This window comes from Lithobates pipiens, unplaced genomic scaffold, assembly GCF_037356315.1.
Source record: "Lithobates pipiens isolate NorthernLeopardFrog02 unplaced genomic scaffold, aLitPip1_a1.2 Scaffold_19, whole genome shotgun sequence".
In the NCBI taxonomy this organism is placed as follows: Eukaryota; Metazoa; Chordata; class Amphibia; order Anura; family Ranidae; genus Lithobates; species Lithobates pipiens.
Genome location: NW_027507764.1, coordinates 241,804,176 through 241,824,959, shown reverse-complemented (window position 1 = coordinate 241,824,959; position 20,784 = coordinate 241,804,176). Strand labels below are relative to the sequence as shown.

The 20,784-nt window shown below is 40.4% G+C and overlaps 1 protein-coding gene across 2 annotated transcripts in view; it reads right to left on the bottom strand.

The window, feature by feature from the left end:
• CLPTM1L (CLPTM1 like) overlaps nt 1-20,784 on the bottom strand; it is a 164,241-nt gene that overhangs the window by 11,643 nt on the left and 131,814 nt on the right. For both annotated transcript variants that reach the window (XM_077491849.1, XM_077491850.1), the window contains 4 exons: nt 19,100-19,134; nt 7,559-7,614; nt 7,345-7,389; nt 4,813-4,928 (listed from right to left, as the gene is read on the bottom strand). In XM_077491849.1, coding sequence (XP_077347975.1) covers nt 4,813-4,928; nt 7,345-7,389; nt 7,559-7,614; nt 19,100-19,134 — 252 coding nt within the window. The remainder of the gene's footprint in view (nt 1-4,812; nt 4,929-7,344; nt 7,390-7,558; nt 7,615-19,099; nt 19,135-20,784) is intronic.

Below are 20,784 nucleotides of genomic sequence, written 5' to 3'. Positions count from 1 at the left end.
ATGCATTATATACAGCAGGGCTCGACAAAACCCGGGCGCCAGGTCGCATTGGCGACTAGAAATAGCGACCTCGCGCCTGGGGCAGCACAGCTGGGGGTATCCCGTCTCTGTGGACCCCCCCAGCGTGATTGCGTCGGGCCGTTCCGCCGGCGGCCGAAAATTTAGGCCGCGGCTTTAAGGCCTTCTGCGGTCCTATGATTCCTTATGGAATCTGGCGCCCTCTTGTGGTCGCCGTTGGTATGACAAACCAGCAATGCTAATGACTGTTTTATATTACCTGCCTCTTCTTCCCTTTATTTAGAACCCCCTAAACATTATATATATTTTTTATTCTAACACCCTAGAGAATAAAATGGTGGTTGTTGCAATACTGTCTGTCACACCGTATTTGTGCAGCGGACTTACAAGCGCACTTTTGTTGGGAAAAATAATTTAGTTAATAAAAAAATAAGACAACAGTAAAGTTAGCCCAATTATTTTTTATATTGTGAAAGATAATGTTACGCCGAGTAAATTGATACCCAACATGTCACGCTTCAAAATTGCACCCGCTCATGGAATGGCGACAAACTTTTACCCTTTAAAATCTCCATAGGCGACGTTTAAAAAAATTCTACAGGTTGCACGTTTTGAGTTACAGAGGAGGTCTGGGGCTAGAATTATTGCTCTCGCTCTACCGATCACGGCGCTACCTCCTATGTGTGGTTCGAACACCGATTTTATATGCGGGCAGGACAGGGCGCGTTTAAAAATTATTATTTTTTCTGCTTATTTTAACTTTTTTTTTTTTCCACTGTTCTTTTAAAAAAAATGTTGTGTCACTTTTATTCTTATTACAAGGAATGTAAAAATCCCTTGTAATAGAAAAAGCATGACAGGTCCTCTTAAATATGAGATCTGGGGGTCAGAGAGACCTCGGATCTCATATTTACACTAAAATGCAATTGAAAAAAAAATTGTCATTTGAAAAAAAAAAAAAAAAATGTCCCTCTAAGAGCTATGGGCAATGACTTTGAGACCGGGGGGGGGGGGGGGGCGGCGACGGCGCTGCTATCTTCCCCTCACTCGTCTCCATGTCAGGCCAGGGACAGGTCCGGATCGCCGTCACGGACCTGGCTCCTAACTTTTTAAGCTGGCTCCTAGATTCCAAGCAAATTTGTCAACCCCTGATATACAGCCTCTGTGAGCCCCCGCTGTCTGACCGACACACACTTACCCCATCCTGGTGGCGGGTCAGGCGACGGCTTCTGCATCCTATATTGTTCTCTGTCCTCCCCTGCGTGCGCCTCTTCTTCCTTCTGCTAGGCGTCCAAGGCGCCTCTGCCTTCAGCTAATCAGGTGACGGTATTAGACTCACAGTTCATCTTTTTTAAAGCCTATTAGAGCCTATGGCTTTAATCAGGTGCTTCAAAAACACCCCCTCGCCACTGTTATTCAGGCGCGCGGTGTCCGAAAAAAAGAAGCCGGACGCCTGAATAGGGGGGTGGCTACAGCAGCAATGGATAGATTCATGCCATGCATGACTCTATCCATTTTACAGGGGTAGCTGGAGAGCCCCAAGGGTATGAGCTATTTTTTTTGTATGCAAGTGGATATTATTTTTTAATAAAGTGAAGTTTCTTAATCATTGAAGTCCTGTTGTCCTCCCTCTCAGCTCTGAAAGCCTGCTCCTACTGGCTATCATCCGAGTGCAGCTACTGTGTGTCTTGGATCTAATGCTGGTTGTTGCTGTGGACTGTGGATGGATCTTAGAGACTCACATGGGCATTTGATGCAATGAACAAAAATTTCTTACAAGGACTTTTAGAAATTATTTTTTATGGGTGTCATCCTAAATGTCAACTTAAAGGGTGCGGTTTTTGCTCTTTTTAAACATTGCTTCTGTTTTGTGCATTTATACCAGGTTCTGCTGGTTTAAAATTACAGCTGCATTAACCCTCTAGTAGTAGGTATTATTCAGCACGTTGAGTAGCGCCGTTATTTGTCTTTATTGAGGACTACAACTGCAGATGAGGACTTACAGAGATTCCTGTGAGTGAATGAAACAGCTGTAGGGGCGGACTGTGAAGGGTTTTCATGTTACACCCCAAATATGGGTGTAATATGAAACATGGTCAGAAAGATTAAGCTTTTAGGCCCCATCCACACCTCAGCGTTTTGTAGCTTTAAGCTCCAAAACACTGGAGAAAAAAAAAATCAATTATTCTCTATAGAGTTGGTACACATCTCCACCCCAAGTTCCTTGAAGTCAAATGCCTGACACGCAAAAAAGTTCTGGAGCTTTTTTTGTAGCTCAAATTGGGCAGATTTTTGCGTATTTATTCCCACAGAAATTAATAGAGAAAGAAGCGATTTGTGTGGTTTTGTGCACTGTCCTGCGATTTTCGTCTCAAATCAAAAAAATAAAAATAAAAAATGGTAACATATGAAAACAAATGTAAAATACACACAAAAATAGCTAAAAAGCATCATAAATAATAAAAACTATTTAAGGTGTAATAATAAATAAGAATTAGCCCCTAACCTTCAAAAAAAATAAAAAATATATAAATCTAAAATAATACCAATGATAATAAATAGAAACCATGACAAAAAAATACATTAATAATAATATAAATACTACTAATATTTTTTGTTTAAGGGCTAGGTATTAAAGTTGGGGGTTATTTATTATTACATAGTATTCATTTATTTTTAGTAGTATTAACACCCTAACCCTACCAAAAAATAAATAACACCAACCTTAACTCTAAGGCGTGATTTACACCTATGCATTTTTAGTGCAAGATTTGCACTACATTCCTATAGAACACGTTCTGTGGTGCAAATCTGCAAAATGCACTAAAAATGCATAGGTGTGTGTGAATCAGGCCTAACTCCTTACCCTACCAAAAAAAAAAAAAATTTATATTAATGAAAAATAAATAAAAGCTGATAGAAAAGCCAAGAAAAAAAAAAAAAAAGGCAGAAAAACGAGAAAGTTTAAAAACGCTATATAAAAACACATGAAAAACTGGTCAGATGCTTCAATGCAGCCTAAATAATTCTAGCAATATTAGTTAAAACCCTGAAAGCTTGTCCTGATAAAGTAACGGTTAGTTTAACCACTAGAGATCCACGCTATAGCCGAATGACAGCTACAGCGCGGACCTGCTTTGCCGGGACACGTCTATGGACGTTGTCCTGTGCACGAGCGGCCTGCGCTCCCCCTGAGGGGCGCGCTCTGTGATCGGCGAGTCTATGAGACTCACCTGATCAGGGATCGGAGCAAGGGGTCGATCCCGACCCCTTACCACGTGATCAGCTGTCAGCCAATGACAGCTGATCATGTGACAAAACAGAGCCGTTAATCGGCTATTTTTCCTCCTCACGCTGACAGCGTGAGGAGAGAAAAAAAGCGCTGAACACCGGCGGCCGTGATCGGGACATCAGTCCCGATCACGGGCAGCTTATCAGTGCCCACCTGCCAGTACCACCCAGATATTTTAAAAAAAGTGCCGCCCACAGTGCAACCCATCAGTGCCCACAGTGCCACCCATCAGTGCCCACAGTGCCATACATCAGTGCCCACAATCTGCCTCAACAGTGCTGCACCTCAGTGCCACATATCCGTGCCCATTAGTGTCATCTACCAGTGCCCATCAGTCCCATCTATCAGTGGTACCCATCAGTGGCCCTTAGTGCCACCCATCAGTGCCACCTATCAGTGCCACCTATCAGTGCCCATCTTTGCCCATCAGTGCCGCCTTATCTGTGCCCACCAGTGCCGCCTATCAGTGCCGCCTATCAGTGCCCACCAGTGCCGCCTATCAGTGCCCACCAGTGCCGCCTATCAGTGCCCACCAGTGCCGCCTATCAGTGCCCACCAGTGCCGCCTATCAGTGCCCACCAGTGCCGCCTATCAGTGCCCACCAGTGCCGCCTATCAGTGCATTTCAATGAAGGAGAAAAATGACCTGTTTGCTAAATTTTATAACAAACTATTAAACATGATTTTTTTTTTTGATTTTTTTTTGTTTAGCAAAAAATAAAAATCCCAGCTGTAATTAAATACCACCAAAAGAAAGCTCTATTTGTGGGGAAAAAAAATGATAAAAATTTCATTTGGGTACAGTGTTGTATGGCCGCGCAATTGTCATTCAAAGCGCATCAGCGCTGAAAGCTGAAAATTGGTCTGGGCAGGAGGGCGGTTTAAAGAGGAAGTAAACCCTGATGGGTTTACTTCCTCTTTTTTTCCCTGCAAAGGTAAAGCATAATGGACTACTATGCATCGCATAGTAGCTCATTATGTGTCACTTACCTGACACAGGAGCCAGCGAAGTCGCCGCTGATCCCTGTAGTCCGCCGCATCCATGTTGCTGGTGGCGTCTCGCAGCTCCGACGAATCACAGCGGCGAAGCCGCGATGACGTCACTCCCGCGCATGCGCACGGGAGTCGCGTCTCGCAGCTCCGCTGCTGCCACTCGGCGAAGCCGCGATGACGTCACTCCCGCGCATGCGCACGGGAGTCGACAAATTTGGCAAATCCATTCATGGATTTGCCGCATTTAGTGCGCCTGCGCGCCGCTGTCTACGGCGCATGCGCCGTAGACAGCGGTGCCCATTTTCGGGCAAATATCTCCTAAACCATATAGGTTTAGGAGATATTGCTTGGACCTACAGGTAAGCCTTAATCTAGGCTTACCTGTAGGTCCAAGTTGTTTGGAAGGGTTTACTTCCTCTTTAAGTGCCCAGTAAGCAAGTGGTTAAGTAAATAAAATAAATAAAAAAAAAGACAAAAAAGACAAAAGACATACAAGCAACATAGACTTACCATCTTTGGTACAAATAAATAAGAAATACCACATCATCTCTAAAACATGCAAGTCTGTGAGATGTTGGCATGGTAATAACAAAGGCAAATATATCATCGATAAAGGTATTAAATGCCTGTTGAAAATAAAAGAAACATAAAATTAATTTAAGCAATGCAGTAATTAAAGCAGCATCTAAAACAATGTACTAAATGGTAGATGCTTACAAACCAAGTTCACCTAAAAAAATAAAAAAATAAAAATAATATATAAATATATATATATATATATATATATATATATATATATATATATATATATATATATATATATATATATATATATATATATATATATATACACATATACATATATATATACACATATACATATATATATATACATATACATACATACATATACAGTCTAGGGTCCCTGGTAGGTTGCAAACCACCGTTTAACTCCTAAAACTCTAGCTTAAATTTGAAAGCCAAAACTGTAGGCCTTTTGTGGCACCCTCACAGTCAGTCTGGAAAACTCCCACTGCCAGAGATCCAATGTCCTGCTTAATATCAAGGACACAAGTACATTGATCTACATAGTATTAAAATATCAATAACTTCTACGAGTGCTAGAAGTTTGGCTGTGTCTGGATTCTATACTTCTGAATCACAGACCCTGAGCAACTATACAACATGAAAATCAGAATCCTTATCTCTACTCAATCCAGTAGTTTGGTTAGTGACTCAAAGCAGTGAAGCCACTGCATCAGCATTACCCAGATGAGGCAACTATAATAATCAGAAGTCAGCAATGTACGCTTACATATTTTCCTTAGAATATGAGAGCAAAACATTAAAGTCTAAGTTCATGTTTACGTTCATTTCAAATTGTTCTTTTGGGCCAAGCTGGTCCAAATGAAGTTTCCTTCATTAAAGTGTCACTAAACCCACATCATAAAAAACTATTGATAAATGGTGTATTACGTGCGGTTCATACTCCGTCACTAGGAGATCCGTTTTCCAATTGATCCTGTTACTCTTTCTCCACGTTCTGTTCATGGCCCCAATTCAGCTACGGCTTTTGCAGCTGTAGTGGCAACGCTGCACATGCTCAGTTTTAAATGAGTTTCTATGCTGAGCATTTCCTCCCTATCACATCTGAGTAGCCCATGTGACTATAAAGTGGGCATATACCTGTGGCTTTATACAGTGGTAAATGACAGCCCACTCCCTCCCACCTCCTCCATGCCTACTAGTCAGCTAAACACAATGGGGGGAAATGTTACATGTAGATTAATAAAGGCTTCACCTCCCACTTGTTCTAAGCCACAGGCTGGAGGGGCGTAGCACAGCCTGTGACTGGCAGAAACCTGCCCACACCATGTAATTGCCAAAAAATGTTTTATAAAATCTGATTTCAAGCCTATTTTTATGACAATTTGAAACAGTTTATCGATATGAATGATATATTTTTACTCTGTATTCCAAGGGCTGTTTTTTATTTTGAACATATGACGTCACGTGAAGTAAACACAGAGCCAGTTGCTAGGCAATCGGCTCTCCTCTCCTCACACAGAAGTTGTTGGTGAGGAGTGGTGAACGGATCACTGCAGCTGGCTGGTGATCAGTGAGTATGAGCTGTTTTTTTACAGCTTTTTACTCACTGATCACAAACCTAGTGTCACCACACAATGTAAAACACACATGTCCCCAAACACCTATCCCCCACATATGTCCTATTAAAATCACATGTCACAATGATTATCTGCACACATATGTCCGTGATCACCTGTGCACATCTGTACATGATCATTTGCGTACATCTGTCTGACCACACAAACTAATTATTATACACTTAACAGAATTTTTTTTAACAAAACATGTAGCAGAATACATTTTGGCTTAACTTTATGAAAAAATTTGATTTTATTGTATTTTTTTCAAAATAGAAAGACATTTTTATTTTTTTCCAAATTTCCGCTCTTTTTTCGTTAGAACACCGAACACAAAAAATATAAAAAAACTGAGTCGTGAATAAATAGCACCAAAAGAAAGATCTATTTTTGTGAACAAAATGATTAAAATTTAATTTGGCTAAAGTGTAGCGTGACCGCCCAATTGTTATTGAAAATTGGTCTGGGAAGGAAGGGGGCGAAAGTACCCAGTATTGATGTGGTTAAAATATTTACAGTGCCATCAACATACAGAAATAGAAGGAACAATGTAAATTAAACAGTGTGTGTTCAGTATCACTTTATATGTACCTACCCTACTTTCAACAATGTATAAACTGTATGTAGCTACAGTTACATATAGTAAAACAGTGTTGTATTTTGGCAAAGAGACAAAGAATCTGGCATGCTATTGAAACAAAACACATACAGTTAATACATTTCCATTAATATCTGATATTTGCTCATTTTAGAAAAACTGCCATTTTAACTTCTAACGGTATCAATTTAAAGTATTAAATGTTACAATTAAGCACATAGCATGCAAGCACAAAAATCAGCTAGTATTGGATAAAACAAGCTAGTAAGGGAAACCTACTTTATATGTGAATGCCTTCCAAGGTAAATGGGCCACGGATTTCATCTGCAGAAAAAGTAATGATCCATATGATTGCAAAGTATACAGGCAAAACCACGACTATATATCCATTTTATTTTTTATTTTTTTAATATATAATATACACACACATACATACTGTATATATACACATACATACTGTATACACACACACGTAGAAATATAAGAAAAATACCTTATAATTTACAAATAACTGGGGCAGCATAAAAAGGAATCCAAAAGCATAAACACCTGGAAATAAAGGACATTTTAATAAGAAAAAAAAGATGTCAAAATGCTACAAATGAACACAAATGTGTTCGCACAAGACCTTATAAATTCATTAAATATGGTGTGGCTATAGAACAGTGATTAGGTAAACTGAATATGCCAAGTTGAGCACCCAACTCAGGACCTAGTGCTTGAAGTAAATATTACAGTAGACATTAGAGGGATGAGAGAAACCATTTAACACTGGCAGGGGTGCTTACATTGATGAGCTTTTTTTAAATTTAAAATATTGACCCTAGAGCCCGTCTAGAGAACAGAGATCAGAGCTCATCCAGACATTAAAGTGGTTGTAAACCTCGCTTTCACATTTTTTACCTATAATAAGGCTTACCTGTAGGTAAAATGAATAACTCCTAAACCTGTACGGTTTAGGAAATATTCACCTCGCATGCAGACGCTCACATCAGCAGCGCAGTTGGAGGAAAATCAGAGCTTAGTTTTGCGGGCATAGAACCTCTTTAAAAAAGGTATTACAATCAAGTCATGCAAACAAAGTAGCTGTCTACGTAGACGATTTAATCTTTATCATTACATTCCCCTCTGTCTCGCTACCTTCCAATCTTACAGAACTTTGTAGATATGGCTAACTGTCCCAATACAAAATGAATTACAGTAAATCAGAAGCTATGGGTGTGGAACTACCTGCCCTGACACAGCAGCAACCGAGTTAACTGTTTAAATTAAAATGGAAGAATTCACACATACGATATCTGATAACAAATATTCCTTGTAAAATCCATAGGAACCCGGTGGCCTACCTATTAAATTACACCCCTATGTCTAACAAGAAATTTAAGTAATCTGAGACATTTTCTTACAGCAACCAGGGGCTGTATTCCGGCCTTGTGGAAAAGTATGAGTGCCCCAACAGTTTCTCGTTGGAAGATGAGAATCGCAGACATTCAAGTTATGGAGAATCCTACCATGACTGAAGGAGCAAGACGAAAAAATACAGAAAAAAATAGGGTGTTTAGATTTTCCAATAGGGACCAGACGCTGCTGGCTTCACAGCCAATGGAGAATCCTGTGGAGGGATCTGGCCAAGAGGGCTTTCTTACCCCTCACCACCCCCCTCCCCCTTTTGTTTCTTCTCTCTTTATCCTTCCCGTTTCCCCATCTCTCTTAAGCTTTTTCTGTACTTTCTTCTTGGCGGGTTCAGTCGTTACGAACATTCGCTCTCTTTGCCATCTTAAAAACACAAAAATGTTCAGGGAATTTGCCAGGAACCGTGGTTGATCATCCAGAATTACTAGTGGCTCCAAGTCGAATGTGTTATGTGTAAGCAATTACCAGTTGACCTAGCAGTTATTGTATACCAACTATGCCGAGATGTGCCTTGGTCTTATTTTGTACCTCATTATTGTTTTGCAAGTGGTTTTGTAAATATCCCTGACCTTTAAATATATATATATAAAAAAAAAAAGCCATTTGTTTATGATTTCAAAAAAGCCTGGAACTGCATGCAGGCACCCTGTGTTAGTTGGAGATGCAGTGGCTGAACAGACTGCATTTTACAGGTATGTACGGATGGGTTCCTTAGCCGCCTTCTTCATTTTGGAGATGTTGCAGTTCTGCACCTTTTAGCATTGGTAGAGTACTGTTTATGTAACTTGCACGTCCCCCAATATTCATCCCAAAATTAACTACCAAATTCTGCTGATGAAAAGGATATCACATAAACCAAGTTCAATTTTTATTTGTGGTTTACTTTAGGAGAGCTTTAATTACTTTTCTAAAGCCTATAGTCTGTAGAATCTTTCATATGTCTGCATTCCTCTACTTTCGTTATTAGGCTTACCTTAGGCGCCCTGGCTTTTGACAGCATTTAGCGGATCGACATTTTGTCCAATCCAATGAAACTGTACGATGTGTGAAACAGTAGTACAACTAAAAAAGATCATTTGGTAACCTGCTGAAGTGTCACTTAAGATAGACACTTGTACAGCACCTAAAAAAGTCCCACCACAAGTGCAAGTATGTACCCTTAGGGCTGCAACCCCTCCATCAATCAATAGATGTATTAGGGTACATGTTAGCTCAAAAGCAGTTTGTAACAAGGAGGAATGGACCAATTTAGTAATTTTATGTATTTGAATATCTGAGAGTGGCCTGCCCGTTTCCATACAGTCCCAAATGTAATCTGGAACTCCTTGATATTCACCCTCAAGATCATTTTGTAAACAGTGGATAACAGTTTAATGGTAAAGTCCAGTTCAGTTGCATATAAAGCGTTTGCAAAGACAATAAAAAAAAAAAAAAAAAAAAAGCAAACAGGTCATGCTTACATGCTCTATACATTGGTTTTGCACAGAGCAGCCCGATCCTTGCTTGGCGAGTACTCCCACTGCAAGCTGCTTGCTCTAGGGACACTTGCGTCCGCCCCCCCCCCACCCCCCGCTCCCTTACTGGCTGCACCCCAGCCAATGAGCAGGGAGAAATCTGGGAGAGCCTCTGCTATCGTGCACATAACTGGATCAGAACCATAATTAGGCGAGTATAAGGAAGGGGGAGGGGGCAGCTGCACACTGAAGTTTTTTTTTAGCTTCATGCATTCTAACCTTCAGCCTTCACGGCCTCTTTAAATTTTGTTTATGTGTGTGCCATGTGTGGTCATGTGTGTGCCATGTGCCACTGCATAACAATCCAGTAAGAAGATCATTGTCTAAGCATGCGCATTTTGTTTAAAACAGATGCGTATGGACTAAGCAGATACCCTAGCACACATTTTATCCAAACGTAAGAACACATTTAATATGGACCGATTTTATCCTGAAATCAGTCAGCCAGAGACATCTGCAGAGTTTTTATAGCTGTATGATCATTCCATGTACCTCCAGTCTTACACAGCCATGTTTAAAAAGATTAATGATGTCTGTTGTTCAGGCTCTAGTTTGTGCAACTAGACCTTGGAAAAGCATGTATGACACATTAACAATGATACATGGTGCTGAGCTGTTGGAGTGATAATATACTGTGAATAATATGTGGTAAATTACCTAATATATCTACATGTACAATGGACAATCACCAATAATAAACCAATATGTGACACACATATACAATATAAAGATGAATGAATAATGAGTTAATGTTCTATACTTGTAAACAATTAGTAAACAACGAAAAAATGAGAAATTTTTTTTTTTACAAAGTCCTCTGAAAAGCGATTCGCAATCTTACTAGATAACAAAGTGTTCCGTGAAGTAAACAAGAAAAATAATAATTATCATCATCATCCCTGATGAAGTCGCATAACCGTGTGGGGATGTAGAGGCACCGGAAGTAATGCAGGCGAGCTCGGCGCTCGTGGTTTGATGACTGTTATTTACTTTGTCAATGTGAGTACCTGTATCCACCATTTTTATTAAATAAATCAAGTTGTTTTAAAGCAGGGGTCTCAAACTGTCGGCCCTCCAGTTTTTGCGAAACTACAAGTCCCATGAGGCATTGCAAGGCTGACAGTTACAAGCATGACTCCCACATGCAGAGGCATGATGGGACTTTTAGTTTCACAACAGCTGGAGGGCCGCCAGTTTGAGACCCCTGTTTTAAAACATACTACACTATTCTGGGATCCCTTGCCATCTTACATTTACCTGTATTGTGGGAGTTACACATTTTTGTGTAAAAAGATAAGTGGCACTAGATTGAAAAGGAGCAGACTGCCATTCCAGTATTGGAAATATACAAGCATAGGAGCTTCGAACCATCTGTGATTAAAACACACATGCTGTTATCCCACAGCCTTGAGGTAAGAGGCCTTCCATCATCACAGTGCACAGCATGGAAAGGGTGTCACCAGTAAAGAAAAGCACACTGCACTTTATATGGTGTTTGCACAGAAGAAAGGAAGTCACTCTATCTTTTACACAGAGCACTTTATTATCTAGTACTTTTTTTGGAAGATTGTGAATCACTTTTCAGAGGACTTTGTCATTTTTATTCTCTTTTTCGCCGTTTACCAATTGTTTAAAAGTATAGAACATTAACTCATTATTTATTTATCTATATATGGTATATGTGTGGCACATGCTGATTATTAATCATTGTCCATTGCACATGTGGATATATTAGGTAATTTACCACATATTATTCACAGTATATTATCACTCCATCAGCAAGCACTTTATCTAGTACTTTTGTGAAGATTGCGAATCACTCTTCAGAGGACTGTGAACTCATTTTTATTCATCTATATATGGTATATGTGCGGCACATATTGATTATTAGTCATTGTACATGTGGATATATTAAGTAATTTGCCACATATTATTCACAGTATATTAACACTTCAACAACGCAGCACCAGGTTTCATTGTTCATTTTCCTTGTGGTTATGGTAGCGCCTCTCAGTGCTTTGCAGGAGTTATTTAGTTGTAGTTTTTTTCTTGGATACAGCGCGGGAATATTTACTTGATAACTTATGACACATGAATCATTAACCACTTCCCACCCGGCCAATGCACATATACGGCCGGGTGGGAGCCGTCTACTTCTGATAGGACGTTTAGGAACATCCATCAGAAGGAGCGGGATCGCGGAGCATCTCAGATCGGCAGGAGGGCTCTGTGATTGGCCCTCCTGATCACATGACGGCCGTGTCCAATCACGGCCGTCATGTGATGTAAACAGCCGGTTTCTAGGCAATCGGCTCCTCCTCTCCTCACACAGAAGTCATCGCTGAGGAGAGGAGAGCAGATCGCTGCAGCCGGCTGATGATCAGTGAGTATGAGCTGTTTTTTACAGCTTTTTACTCACTGATCACCAGTCTAGTGTAAACACAAATCACCACACAGTGTAAACACACCACACAGTATAAACACAATGTCCCCACACATGTCCCCAAAACATACATGTCCCCAAATAATAAACACACATGTCCCTAATAATAAAAACATGTCCCCCACATATGTCCCACTAAAATGACATGTCCCAATGATTATCTGCACACATATGTACGTGATCACCTGCACACATATGTACATGATCATTTGCGTACATATGTCTGTGATCACACAAACCAATTATTATACACTTAACGGAATTTTTTTTACCAAAAACATGTAGCAGAATACATTTTGGCTTAAATTTATGACAAAATTTGATTTTATTGGATTTCTTTTAAAATAGAAAAAAGAAAATAGTTTTTTTTCCAAATTTCCTTATATCGCAAAAAATAAAAAATGGAGTCGTGAATAAATACCACCAAAATAAAGCTCTATTTGTGCGAACAAAATGATAAAAATTTCATTTGGGTACAGTGTAGAATGACCGCGCAATTGTCACTGAAAGCGCTAGAGCGATGAAAGCTGAAAATTGGGCTGGGAAGGAAGGGGGCGAAAGTGCCCTGTATTGAAGTGGATTGATAAGATTTTAATACTCCCTGTAAAATTTTCTTGGAGTCCACTGAGGGACATGGGAAGTCTTTCAAATTCGGCCTATACTGCCACCTACAGGGTGATAAGACACAGATAGACTGGTGTGCATTGTGAGGATTTTCCAAACACCGAAATCGGGGACTCTCTCAATTCCAGATTTCCGAGCCACCAAGCCAGGAACAACTTGGTCCTTGGCATCAACCAAACAAATCTGTCCAGAAACCAGACCAACTTGTCCCAAGATGACAGAATGTAGTATTGCTTATGCTACCATAAGTATCAGAGCTCTCATGCAGTAATAGAAAATAATATAGCTCTGGACTGGAGAGTTTAAAATCTGATATCAGAGACTCTGAAGTCTCTTCTGTGGAAGGAATACTCTGGCCCGAGATATGTCCAGGACTAAACCCAGATACTCCAAGCAATAAGTTGGTCCCAGTGACAGTTCTGAAGGTTCAAGATCCACCTGAACTACTGTAAAGTCTGGATAGTGAAAAACATGCAGTATGTCAGAGCCCTAACTGACTGTTCCCTCAACAGGAAGTCATCTATGTATCCCCCAATGGGGATGTCATAAGAGTGTAGCATGGCAAACACTGGATTTAGATCCTTGGTAAATACTTCCTTTGGGTTTGTCTGACTGTTTGGTAGAAGGAGTACCGGACTTTGCAATTATACGGGAGCCAAGTTTGGGGGTCTAAACAAGGCAGTTGAGGGAGTGGAAAAATGAATGGGGGTGTTTCTGATAATACAGAGAGGGAGAAGACTTCAGTGTCAGTTTCTTAGGCTTCTTCTGCTAAGGAAGATGGTTGCTCTTGCTACAAGTAACATCCTTGATGATATTTTCAAAAGCCGGTCCTCGGAGGGATGCTATCCCTCAAAGGCCAAATAGAGCAAATTTCTTTTTTTCCCCACACAAGGATGCCACAGTCCAGCATTTTAGTTAAAGTGCCCTAGGCATATGTACCAAAATGAGACACTTGGAAAATGAGAAGAGATGTTTCAGCAAACTGTCACAGCTGAAATTGAACAATACAGCCACCTGGTCCATGAGTTTAATAAGTAAGAAATCAAAGAAAAAAAAAAATTAATGGCGCAAAAATCAACTGAATATCCAGAATTAGTTACTAGGGGAATGGGTAAATTGGAAATAAAATATGCTGGGGGGCGTGGCCGGCAGCTAAGGGGATGGCAGATTGAGGAGAGAGCTCCATAAGGATCCAGAGCAATCCTGCGACTAAAAGCAACATAGAAAGGCATCATGAGGTGATACTGATAGCCCAAACACTCAGCTATCAACTACCATCAAGATGTACAAAAGAAAACCCAAGCGGGGCCCTAAAAAGCTGCCGGACTTTTTCGGCCTAGCCTAGGACCACAAAATGGTGGAGCGGCCTATACCTCGAGGCGTGCCCGTGGCAGCAGTGGAGGATATGGGAACAATCACCAGTATCTGACATCACCCCCAGGGAACACAGCACAGGGACCTGATGGAATGCACAACTCAATTAAAAGCTGAAGCTGCTGCTATTGGGGACAGAGTATCTCATGCAGAGGACAAGATAGGGGAATTTTCCACGACCCATAATGAGCTGGTTGATGCCTATAAGGGAGCGGAGGATAAGATTATAATGATTAAAAACAAAATGGTGGACTTAGAAGATCGCTCAAGGAGGAACAATGTAAAGTTGATAGGGGTGATTGAATCTATAGTGCCAGCAGAACTCAGGAAACATGTCCAGCAATTCATCTCTCAATTGCTGCCAGATGTACCAGAGGGGGAGGCGACTGTAGATCGGGCACATCGCTTGCCTAAACCCAAGCACTTGCCTGATAAAATACCAAGAGATGTCTGTCATTGCATGCATTCATTTCTTTCATGTGAAGGGGGATTTGATGGGATTCACCAGGAAAAACTCCCCTCTACCTGACCCATATGCAGACATTTCTGTGTATTCTGACAAGTCACAACACACCATGCTGGCTTGGAAGAACCTCGCCACCTTGACAAAACTATTTCAAAATCACGAAATACCCTACACATGGGGGTTTCCTACAAAAATCATCATAACAAGAGAAAACAAAACCTATGCCATTACTACTCTGGAACAGAGCTTAAAATTGGCCAAGTAGTGGCAGCTTATCCCGGCTGAAGATGAAGGCCCCATTGCTTCTCCCACTCGTAAAATTTCATCTGAGTGGCAAAAAGTTAAAGGGTGAACACAAGGATGATCAGTATATGGAATTTGCATTACCCCACACCTTTCTATAACCTATCCTGGATCTCTGGGAATAGAGACCCCCACCGCGTTGAAGTGAATGTTTTCGCACATAGTGATATGTTTCACTTTTTTTTTTTATATGTTTTCTTGTTGTGTTCTCCTTATTTTCTTCTGTTTCATATGTACCTGCAAGCTATGATGAACCTCTGCACTAGAAAATGCCTATGACTTCAGAACCACCAAGTCTGCACAGTTTTCATCTTCCAACAGTTCATTCCCTATCCTTTGCTGCCATCTACAGGTAATAGCAAGAAATTTACTAACTGTATTGATCCACATCTAGCACTGACTTCACAAAATAACAATGACCAGTAAAGTGATCTCGCTTAATGCTCATGGCTTGAAAAGCCCATTTAAAAGGAGGATCAGGTAGCAAGAAGCAAAAAAACTTAAAGGGGACGTTCTTTGCATACAGGAAACGCATTTCTCCCAGGACAAACAGCCAAAATGTTCGGATAAATCTTTCCCTCGAATCTTTTAAGCTTGTGCCCCAACTAAAAAACGTGGCACGATGATTGCAATCAACAAATCAAGGGGGTAAAACCGCCCCACTAGCGGCCAAATACCGCCGCTAAAGATAGCGCTGCTTTACCACCGATGCCCCTGCGGTTTGGTGTGAAAGGGCTCTATTAGCAGAACATACATCTCTGAAACGCTTTAAAGCGTGGAAACAAAGCAGGCAAACTCTTAGCTAATTATATATGGAAAAAACAACAAAATTCTAAACTAAGTTCTATCACTGACCCCTATACAGGTCAAACCATTTAGCTTTCAAATAAAATTGCCAATGCATTTCAGAAATACTATAGTGACTTATAAAACTTAAAATCTGACTCCAACACCCTACAACCAAATGACCTCAAAATAAACACTTTCCTTAATTCAGTAAAACTGCTCAAACTAAGTGAGGAGAACTTGAACTCGCTTAACTCACCTATACTAGAAAAATAAATAATTAGATACAATTAAATCACACCCAGCATATGAACCCAGCAGTGATGGGTTCTCTGCAGAATACTACCAGACCTTCACAACAATTCTCTCTCCGCATTTACATAAATTGTTCAACTATGCAGCCTCAACTGCCTCTTTTCCCGAAGAAATGCTAGAAGCCACCATTATAGCCTTGCCAAAACCAGGTAAGAAGCCGGACTGTTATCAAAACTTAAGACCAATTTCGCTGCTTAACACCGATTTAAAAATGTATGCTAAACTTATTGCTAATCGCCTGGCTATAGTAATCCCACAATTAGTTAAGGCAGACCAGGTAGGCTTTGCAAAGGGACGTCAGGCTCCCGATGGAACACAGACTCTACAATCTGATACACATAACAGACTCGTGGGACCCCCCACTGTATTTCTGATGCTGGATGTCGAAAATTGAACAAAAATTTGGCTGGCATCAATGGCCTCTCATGCACTCTGCAATCATGGCTTTATACCCAAAACCCTCAGCTAAAGTATTTACTTCTAATGCTTTATCTGACAAATTTTGCATCACCAATGGTACCCGTCAGGGATGTCCCTCATCACCCTTGATTTTCTCTTTAATAATGGAGCCTCTGCCGGAGACCATTAGAACTTGTGACTCAATCTCTGGAATTGACGTAGGGGGAAACTCCCATAAAATTGGGTTATTTGCTGATGATGTATTAACACCAACTAGTCTGGCTTCCTCACTGGAAGAAGTATAATCGATCTTTCATGACTTTGAATGAAGCTTATAGTAAGATGCCAGCCCAAACAAATCTACTATCTTGCCCATAGGGCTGACAAATAGGCTAAAAAGACCATCTCAAAGAAACCTTCCAGTTTCAATGGGTATCCAACAACCTAGCATATCTATCTAGGAGTCGCACCGATTTTCCCATCCGTATGAAGCAAACTTTCCTAAGCTGATTGGAACCATTAAACAAGATCTGCAACACATATCCAAGTTTGAATTGGCTTGGATGGGAAGGATCTCTGCATTGAAAATTATCCTTCTACCTAAGATAATATAACAATTTAGAACTATACCCATAATTATTCCAGACCGGTAGATAAACTATTTAGGCAATTTATATGGGGTAAAAAAATTGCCAGAATATCATTCCCCTTACTAGGCAAACACGAGCTGGGGGGGGGGGGGGAGGGTGTATTTCCCCAATCTTAAAAACAACTATTATGCGGCCAACCTAGACCAGATAAAAGCATGGTTTGACATTCAGCCAAACTGTGGGCCCAGATTGAGACGAGTATGGTGAAGGATAGACACTTGCCTACCTTGCTGTTGTCAAGTCTGACTCATTTGAAATTGATCTGTAAGGACTTTCTCTCAATAGATACTACTATAGTAGCAAGGGACAAACTACATACCACGAATATATCATCCCAATGTAAACAGCGAACTATGGACAAAAGAGGGAATCCTGACCTACAAAGAGCTGCTATCTAAACAACCCAGACCCATATCATTCTCGCATTCAACTCACCTATTTTCACAACAATAATCCGAATATATCATATAAGATACATAAGGAATCTTGGTCATACCCGATGTCTAGCTACGATAAACCCAAAGGGATATCATGGTTCTACAACAAGCTACAATATAGTGGATCCTTTCAAAAATCTTCCAACATGAAAAACAGGGAAAGGGAGATGGACACCTCCTTCACACAGAGGAAGTGGCAGAATGCCATCCAATCTCACTTTCGCTACTCCCACTGGGTGAACCACTGGGAATTGATGTTGAAGATGCTATATAGGACCTATCTAACCCCAGTCAGGTTGGCACAGATCTATCCAGGCTCATCTCCCAATTGCTGGAGGGAGTGCGGAGAAAGAGGCGGCATTCTACTATGGAAGTGCAAGGGAGTGAAAAGCTTTTGGAAAACAGTATTTTCCCTAATTACTACAGTGCTACCGATACAGAGAATGAGCACAAGGCTCAAGCATTACTGGACCTATAGGACGCAGGATTTCTATGTGTTATTTATCTACTTACCTGTACGAACGTATCTTCTAACGACTATTCAAATGTCTATTACATATATGTTGTGTAATGGTTTGTTTTACTGTGAAAACTTAATGAAAACAATTGAAAAGTAAATAAAATATGCCAGATAGCAAGTATAAGCAGTAAGCAAAATGAATCGCTCAATCTTTTTGATTAGTCCTACAGAGTTACGTTCTTATATAGAAAATCACTTGAAACAGTAAATAAGTCTACCCAGTGACCTACAAAAATGAGTTAGCTCCCCGGTGCTCAAGTCTTCAGAGACGGCAAACGGCAAGGCAATGCCGGCAGGTCTGGACCTGTAAGTCGCTCCACAGCTACCTTACCAAATTGGAGTTTGGAAAGTGCCCCACACAGAATCCAGTGCCCGAAAGTCACTTCCAGGCTATCTCCACAATGTCCAGGCCAGGAGGGTCTGGCTGTGGTACTCCAAAAGCCGGAATCTTGATGGATGGGAAAAAAAAAAAAAAAAAAGTTGTTACCAAAAAATAGTTTAAGATGGCAAAGAAAAGGATGTCCATTCTCTAGGACAAAAGCAAAAACTGAGGCCAGCTGTAGTAGGAAGGGTTATCCTTGTCAAGCCTATAGTTTTTTTTTGTTGCCAGAGTCCAAGCTTTCTGTGTCTGTATAACGCAAAGGTTAAAGACTTCCTGTGTCCTGCAATGGACCTTACGTTGAGTACAAAATCCTATTTTATCGAACAATTACGGATTCCTGTGGCCCTTAATGGACAAACCCCTAGAAACAGTTTTAAAATGTGAAGCAAGCAAGTAAAATGAACCTACCATTGACAAAGCTGTTAATCAACCAAGAATACCAGCTGTAAATGCAAAAAAAAAAAAAAAGAAAAAAAAAAAAAAAGTTTAATACATTATTAACAAGGAATTCTCAAAGTCTGCATTCACATTTTTAAACTGATATACAGTAAGCAGGTGTAGAAAACCAAAAAGAGAAAAAAAATTACCTGTATGTCAATTACCAATACTGTACATTCACATACAAATGACAAAGTATTAACTTAGAAGCATTAATGATTTATTTGTTTTAACAATTTTGGAATATGGGAAATATTTTTCTGTGTGTTTTATTAATCATTCTCAAATAAATGTAAGTTTGTGTGAGGCTATCTCTTTAGGATGTGTATATATAGATTTTCATGTAGTTTGCAATCTGATTTCTTACATAAATGTGCATTTTTTTTTTTTCAAAGGTCACAGACAGATATGGTAAGAAGAAACAGAAAAAGTGGGCGAGGCTACCTGTCTACCTATTGCAAATCTTTCATCAGATATAGATCCCACATAAATAAAGGAGTTAATTTATTAAGTAGTAATCTGGGTTTACCATGCCATACCACTTTTTCAACCTAGAGCTATGTACTACCGCTTGTGTTCTTTCTAAAGTGCTTTAGGCTAGCCATAGACGGAGTTATTTTTCCTGCTACCATCTGTTGCAGGAAAGACATTTGCTTGATTCTCCCATCAACACAGACAGTGTTGTCTTCTCCCAGCGGAGTAAAACCCAGCATGTTGGTTGTAACAAAGTTAATCAATCGATCAACTTGGTTCATTCAGCCTGCCCATACATGGTTCGAATCTCGGGCAGTTCCTGCTGAACCAGCAGAGAATCGAACCGTGTATGGCCTGCCTAAGTCTGCTGTGGTTAGGCACATGCCTATAGTCAACACTAGAGAGGCGTTTGCTTTGTTTTGAACTGGGTTCAGGCCCAAACATGGGCCAATGAGCTGGGGGGGGGGGAGATGGGATTCCCTACCCAACACCTGAAATTCACATGGGGCAGAGATGCTTGTAACATCAGTGACATAATGTTACCATATTAGGTCAATGATGTGAAATTCATTCCCACCTCTTTTATGACTATCAGGTTCAGAACAAACAAAATCTCATCCCTTGCGAGCACTGCAGTATGGTCACGTAGCTTCTGCACACATATACACACACACACACCAGTGCCTTGAAAAAGTATGCATACCCCTTGAAAATTTTCCACATTTTGTTATGTTACAACCACAAACTTAAATGTATTTTATTGGGATTTTATGTGAGAGACCAACGCAAAAATGTCACATAATTGTGAAGTAGAAGGAAAATGATAAATGGGTTTCATTTATTTTTATTTTTTTTTACAAATAAAAAGAGAGAGAAGAGTATGGCACAACTGCAAGCCTACCAAGACAAGACCGTCCACCTAAATTGACAGGCCGGGCAAGAAGAGCATTAGAGAAACAGCCAAGTGGCCCATGGTAGCCTTGGAGGTAACCTTTGAGGAGCTGCAGAGATCCACAACTCAGGTGGAAGAATCTGTCCACAGGACAAATTTTAGGCGTTCACTCCACAAATCTGGCCTTAATGGAAGTGTAGCAAGAAGAAAGCCATTAAAAAAATCCATATGCCGTTGAAAAAAGCCATAAAAAGTCATGTTTGCAGTTTGCGAGAAGCCATGTGAGGGA